This window comes from Papaver somniferum, unplaced genomic scaffold (genome assembly GCF_003573695.1).
Source record: "Papaver somniferum cultivar HN1 unplaced genomic scaffold, ASM357369v1 unplaced-scaffold_6, whole genome shotgun sequence".
NCBI lineage: Eukaryota > Viridiplantae > Streptophyta > Magnoliopsida > Ranunculales > Papaveraceae > Papaver > Papaver somniferum.
This window is the reverse complement of record NW_020648748.1, coordinates 2,139,742-2,147,148: the sequence shown is the minus strand read 5'-3', so window position 1 is coordinate 2,147,148 and position 7,407 is coordinate 2,139,742. Positions and strand designations below refer to the sequence as shown.

General features: G+C 38.4%; 2 protein-coding genes across 2 annotated transcripts; one reads left to right on the top strand and one right to left on the bottom strand.

Moving 5' to 3' along the window:
• Positions 1–3,065: 3,065 nt before the first annotated feature.
• On the top strand, positions 3,066–5,488 carry LOC113343438. Its single transcript, XM_026587616.1, has 2 exons — positions 3,066–3,240; positions 3,809–5,488. The coding sequence occupies exon 2, from the start codon at positions 3,836–3,838 to the stop codon at positions 5,345–5,347; it is 1,512 nt and encodes a 503-aa protein (XP_026443401.1). The 5' UTR covers positions 3,066–3,240; positions 3,809–3,835; the 3' UTR covers positions 5,348–5,488.
• A 238-nt stretch (positions 5,489–5,726) lies between these two features.
• On the bottom strand, positions 5,727–7,186 carry LOC113343510 (basic 7S globulin-like). The gene is made up of 2 exons (XM_026587665.1): positions 6,101–7,186; positions 5,727–5,969 (listed from the first exon to the last, which is right to left on the bottom strand). Exons 1-2 carry the CDS (start codon positions 7,184–7,186, stop codon positions 5,727–5,729), a joined length of 1,329 nt encoding a protein of 442 aa, XP_026443450.1.
• Positions 7,187–7,407: the final 221 nt, after the last annotated feature.

The following is a 7,407-nucleotide window of genomic DNA, read 5'->3' as shown; positions in this document are numbered from 1 at the left end:
ATATATGAGTTTAATTTCGTTCTAGCACTAAACTAAGTGTGCTTTTTTTTCTTCGGGAAACCTTAATTATGTTAATTGATAAAATCCCGATTTAAAATCAGGATCGATTACATAACTCGTGACAGGATTGACTCGGTTTACAACTCGAATCACAAACTCCAGCAGCATGAGTGAATCAAAACAACAACAAGAATACATAACATAATAGCTACAAACTTTGATTTGATGAAGAGATCTAACCGTGCCTTGATGACTCTAGCGATTTAAAGGTAACAATAATAAGACCAGTTTAAATAGATTTGTTTTGGTTAAAAGTAGCACACCCAAATCACATATCATCTCTATTTATATCAATATATTCAACCATTTCTCAAAGTTTCCTTCACAAAAATAAATGCTAAGGTAATAAAGATAATTAGAATCAACTATCTTGTGTCAGATAGACTGAGTCTGAATCTTCATTGGAATCTGTAGTCTGTCACTATAGTTTGTTGGTTTCTTTAGAATTGTTGTTGCTGGTGTTTTTAAAGAAATCCGTGTTGTTGGTGTCTTTGGTGAAGCCTTTGTTACTAATATTATAGATCTGGTGATATTGTTCTTGCATTCATCTTGGTCATCTTCATCAAACGTGATTACAACACCGAAAGACAAATACCTATCAGTAAACCTTGCAATCGAATCCTAAAAAGAAGAACAAGTTAATAATAACTGAAATAAATCCAAAATGAAAACTAAAAGCCGAGAAAATAAAGGACGAGTCGAAAAAGACTGAGGATAAAAAAAAAAAAGAAATGGATATCTGAGCTCCACGAGAGCTAATCTGAGCAGAAGAATACGGTAGGTTCTCTCGCTACAGAGTTTTAGGAGGGAGTTTTTTTTTTTATAAAAATTAAATTGTGTCGTTTTTTTATACATGGAATAGGTTTATGCATTGTCCCTGGAAGATCTCAAGCTAATAAACCTACTACACGAACACATCTGGCCTAATACCCATATAAAATACATTCTGAAATTTACAAATTATTTTTATCATTTGTGAGTTTGTGACGCCTAGGGTTGCACATGGACGGGTATAAGATGAAACCAACCTCACACCCACAGACTGTGGATTTTTTTTTCAAAACCAATCCCGCACCAACAAACAGCGGGCGGGTTTTGTTACCCGTCCGCTGCGGGTTGGGCGGGTATGGGTTTAAACCCGCTTTATAATTCAATACTCATTCACACACGCATGTTTTAATTAAGTTCATAGATGAAGATTAAGTTTTGAATCTGTTGATTTTTCGATTGTTGTCGATTTCTGGTGAAAATTCGAAGTTGTTGTTATCGATTTCTGGTGAAGATATCTAGTAATTGTCATTCGTAGGTGAAGAAGAAGAACCGAAGAGGAACACGAGGAGAGCCCGAAAAGAGACAAGAGTGTAGAAAGTGAATGAGGGTTATAAGTTATCCTATCTACTATTATTAGGGTTTCATAATGGACGGGTAGGATTAGTTTTATCTAATGGTATATAATCTGCGGGTTTTTTAGGCAGGTATGGGCGGGTAGTAGCTTAAACCAACCTCGCACCCACAGAAAGCGGTTTTTTTTCATAACCAACCCTGCACCCACAACGGGCGGGTATGGAATAAAAACCCAGAGGTTTAGCGGGTACGGACGGGTTTGGATTTGGTGGCAGGGTCTTGTGCAGCCCTAGTGACGCCTTTATAAAAAAAAATATTTGAATTTCATTTTATAACCATATCAAGCAAAGAGACCTCGTCACTTCAAAACGATCTGGTCGATTGGCAACATAATTCTCAAGTAATTTTTAAACGAGATATTTTTTTCCGATTTCTGTGATTGAATCCATTTGTTACTTCTAATATACAGACATCCTCCTAATGAACACGCGATTGGGGATACTTATATCAATTGGGGGATATAGGAAAAAGACAATATCGGGATTTAAATAGTAAAATTAAGATCACCTCATATCCATATATTTTCACTAATTCCTAATTTACCCCTCATTAATCAAGTTTAGTGGTTAATAATAATTAGTTAAGTTAATTGATTAATTTGAAAATGATTTATATAAATCTTTATCATTTTGGAGAAATTAGAAGTATGAATGTTGAGTTCAAAAATTTTGGTTCGGATGTGTGACCATAGCGACCAAAGAGATTTCTCTGAGTCTTTACGTTAGCAACAATTATGTCCTTTATTTTGAATCTTCTCCTCATATAATTTTGGATTCACCATGGCTGCACCTGTAAAATATCCCGTCGGCATTGATATAACTACGAATACCATGCCGTAACAACCTAAACCGGCATGGCATAGTCATATCAATGCCGGTGCACCATATTTTCACGTACAGAAAATATTCAACCAAAACAGTGTGCCGGCGTTGTTGTCGGTCATCCATCCATGTCGGCATTTGTTGGAAATTTCGTAGATGTTTGTCGCTATCCGGGGGTGGGGGGGCCTCTCGGATGTGTTCGATCTAGTAATTCTAACGGCATAATATGTTTCTTAAAATTTCTTTGTTGACACATGATGTAAAGTATCAAGAAAATTGAATTTTTTTCACCTTACTATCGGCATTGATATATTTCTATCGAGCATGCCAGCATTTAGTTACGGCATTGAATATTAGTTACCAAGCATGCCGACACCATTTTACGGTATGGTCTTTATCAATTCCGGCATATGATATTCATCACTTCCAAATGTAAAAAAAAATCATTTTCAAAGTGGAGAATATTTAGGTTTTAAAGCCCTAACGAGAATGCCGGCAGTGAAGATGAAAATGGGTGATATGATTTTGTTTTTTAATTTTAAGTTGTTAGATTTTTATTTTGATTAGTATATTTAGTCCTAAAGACTCTTATCAAACACTATTGGTCGGGAAAAGTAATTTATATCCCCAACCTCGCGTTTCCTCGGAATCCCCAGGATAGGTGTCGTTGAGGCAGAGGTAGAAATAAACTAACAGCGTTAATTAACATTGACGGTAGTGGGCAACTAAGGCAGGTCTTAACCGTGTAAAATCCGTCTAATTTATACACGGTTTGTTTCATTTCTCTCTTCTCTTCTGCTCTCCTTATCTCTCATTTTCTTCTTCATTCATCTTTTTCTGTGTTCTTATCAGAAAATAATGTAAAGAATCTCAACCTGAAAAAAATGTCAAACAAGAGACTTAATATTGAAGATCTCTGCTTCTCTGCTTGTGGATTTAAACCTTACCCAAAAAGGTAATCCAAGATCTCATTTCTGGTTTTGAAAAAAGTTTTTTTATTTTCTTTCTTCATTAGACAATGTAAATCAGGTTATACTTAATGGAATTGATTGTTAAAGTACAGTGTTTCCCTCCTGTTTTCGGAGGATTTCAGAAAAAATCAGTGTTTCAGGATATGGGTTTTGTTTATATTTAGGATATATTATTAGAAAGATTGAATTTTTTTTTAGGGATTTAGAAATAAGAGACACCCCAAAATGATGATTTGGGGGTATTTAGGATTAGGGTTTGAAAATAAATCTGGTTTAATTTCTTTGATTCCAGAAGGTCTTTCTGGAACTGGGTTAGGCTTGGAATTTCCTTTCATCTAGGTTTTTCTTTGTTTTTTTTCTTCTTCTGTTTCATCTGATTAAGCAGATAAAAGAAAAAAATCATTTCTTGAAAAAAGTAATTTGTTTGATCTTTGTATGTAATTTTGTTGATTGATTGATGATGGTATGATGGATCTAGGGTTTTGGTAAAAGGTTTTATTGATTTTTGTTGATTGTTGTTTTGGTGGGACTGTTTAATTCCACCATTACTAGCAAGAAAAAACTCTGGTTCAAAGGAAAATGACTGAAGCTCTTTTAAGAAGAACATTGATAATGGAAAATCACCAGCCATCAACACTATTATCTATGGACTCACGTGTCGGTTCGCACGAAGAATTGGATAGAGAGATGAATCGGCAGATCATTCTTTCACGGCCGCCTGATATTAATCTGCCGTTGTCTGCTGAACCAAGCCCACCACCACCACAACTATGGAATCCTGATAATGATATTGTCTTAGATGTTCATCTGGGACCTCAAGCTTATGAAACAGAAGCGTTACTCCATTTACCGAAAGTTGTGCGGAAATGTGCGAAGAGGGTTGATAGCATCTGGGGTGCTTGGTTTTTCTTTAATTTCTACTTCAAGCCTGTTTTGAATGAGAAGTCGAAGGGGAAGGTTAGTAGGGATGTGAATGGTATTTGTGGGTTTGATAAAACGGATCTCCAGCTCGATGTGTTCTTGGTTCAGCATGATATGGAGAATATGTATATGTGGGTTTTCAAGGAAAGACCCGAGAATGCGTTGGGGAAGATGCAGCTGCGGAGTTACATGAATGGACACTCTCGTCAAGGAGAGCGTCCTTTTCCGTTTAGTGTGGACAAGGGTTTTGTTCGATCTCACAGAATGCAGCGGAAACATTACAGGGGACTTTCTAATCCACAGTGTGTTCATGGAATTGAGATTGTGCGTTCGCCCAATCTTAACTGTCTGAATGATGAAGAAAGGAAAAGATGGATGGAGCTCACTGGGCGTGATATGAACTTCTTGATTCCTCACGAAGCCAGTGATTTTGGGTCTTGGAGGAACCTTCCGAATACTGATTTTGAGCTTGAGAGGCCTCCTGCGTCTAAGGCAGCTGCAGGTCATCCTAATCAGAGGAGATTGCTTAATGGGTCTGGTTTGAATTTGGCAACGTCACCACCAAACCAGGCTAATGGAGATGCGATGGATCTTTCCCCAGTGAGTAACAAGCGGAGGAAGGATTTCTTCCCTCATGGAAGTGATGACGACAATTTGTCAAATAATGCTCCTGCTGATCGTGCGCAAGTTATGGAGATCCACCCTGTTGAGCCTACCTGGTTGAATGGATTTAATGCGATGACGAGGAATAACGCCCATGGACCTGTTGCTGCAAAAACTATATATGAGGATGAAGAAGGTTATTTGGTTGTTGTTAGCTTGCCTTTCACTGATTTACAGAAGGTAAAAGTCTCATGGAGGAACACTCTTACTTGTGGCATCGTCAAGATATCATGTGTTAGCACTGCAAGAATGCCATTTATCAAACGGAACGACAGGACATTCAAACTTGCAGATCCATCACCAGAGCACTGTCCACCAGGCGAATTTGTTAGGGAAATCCAGCTCGCAACACGAATTCCAGAAGATGCAAAGCTTGAGGCTTACTTTGATGAGTCTGGAACGGTGCTGGAGATCATGGTGCCTAAACATCGTGTTGGACCAGAAGAACATGAGGTTCGTGTTTGTCTTCGACCTCATCTTGGTACCAATGACCTTCTATTAACTTAATAGAATTATTATCAGATTATTATTTAAATTTTAAGAACTGTAAGGCAGGACGGGATTATCAAAAATGGTTTGTATTTTTCATTCTTTGCTAACTTCATACCATAAAGTCGATTATTAAATGAAAATTGCATCCTTTCAATACGTGTCTATTGTCTTGCATCTGTTTGGTAATATCTTCATGTTTGAGTTTGTCTTCTGTTTCTGAAAGTGTATATGTTGTGCTTTGTACACCCAGACTTGCTCTTTTCTTCCCTTTCAGACATGTTTCACCTTATTTTGGGTTTTAGGTAGGATTTGAGTTTGTCTTGCAACTTCAAGTAGACCAAATGAAGCAATAGAGATTCCAAAACAATAAAGTCCCTAACAGTGACATCCTGCTCTAACTTCCACTACATGTTCTTTTTTTCTTTTTTCCTTGCATCCGACTCGTCAGGATTTGATTGAGATCACCTGATTCATCTGGATGGGACTCGACATGTTTGTTTTGAGGTAAAAGCTTATAAATGATCTCAAAGAGACGATCAGCTTTTAGTATACAGAGCTGTAACAAATTACAATTGAAGAATGTGAGCTGTGTCGACAATGAGAATAGACCCAGCAACAGAATAGACAGTTCAGAGAACTGTCATTGCACAGCATTTATTAACAGAATGATTGGAGAATCCTTGGGATAAATAAAAACGAGACAAAGAAATGATGGCGGCATGAACTCTTCCCACTGAAGTTGGCAACTTTTCTGCAACTTGATCAAACTTGAACCGGTGGACTGAAACCCAATCTTGATCTTGGAATATCAAACTCCATAATGTTGAATTGCATCTGATGTCCGCCGATAACAATTGAAGTCTTTGGCTTCGAACCTCCGTCTACAAATGCCAAACAGTAGACATTATCCTTAACAAGCTTCAGAGAATTAGCTGGCCCTGTCATCTGCCAATATGCATCGCTGCGCAATCCAAGGACGATCGTTGGCACAACAAGACCATCTGGTCTGCTTTCTATCGTCGACGCATTAAAACAAGCACTGAAAGGCGCGACAGGAGAAACCGCAGAAATACCCATGGCTTTAGCTCTCTGAATATAAAGACTTGTGAAAGCCTTGTATATTGATGTCTCCATGGTAGTGTAAGGAACTAAAGTGCTGAATTTGGTTCCTCCCATTCCATTTTTCTTGTTAATGGACAGTAATCCTTTGTTGTACGTGACATTTGAATTGCCGATTTCAATGTAGTTTACATCGACGAAATAGTCGGTAGAGAAATAAGAGTTGGTGAGGAGTGGTGTGTAGGCTAATGGCTGCCTGAACTGTTGGTTAGTGTAAGGACCGTCACCAAAGTACAAGGTACCTTCGTTAGCTGAAGATAGTTCCATGGAAAATTTCCGAGAGAACCGGAATGCAGATGCGAATTGTGAAGTTAAAGAAACTCCTGATCTTCCAAGACCAATAATTCCTCTAGCACCTTTCGCAAGTCCACGTAAAGCACCAGCCGATGCTTCGCAACCGAATGAAATTCCACGAGCCGTAACATTTGGACCTGACACCCACTCTCCATTCTTCAAACTGTTTGATTGAGCGGTCATGGCTCCTGAAATCGATGCAGATGCACAACCTCGGCTAGAATAAATCCAGGAAGATTCACGACCGAGATCAACAACCACGTTTACAGGGACTTTTCCTATGCTGATTTTTGTGAGGTATTGCAGTGTAGATGGATCTCTGCTAACAGTGAAAACCAGCCCGCTAGGCCGAGAAGAAGATGAAGGTTGTTGAGCATTAGACACAGAGAGAATGAAGAAACCAAGGAAAAGAAACACGAAGACCGGAGAATAAGAAGCCATGAGAGATTGAATTTGGTTGATGAAGGAAATGTGGAATGTAGAACAAGTGAGGAGGTATGAGGTTTATATAGTAGTAATCTAGTCCTAGTGCAAGGACACGGTTTAGTTGGTCAAATGAAATGGGCGAGTTATCTCAATTTTATCTTCATCTCCTCAGTTAAACTTTCTACTGAGAAGTCCTCTGACCATGCGCCTACAGTCTAAGCCTGGAATTTGGAAGC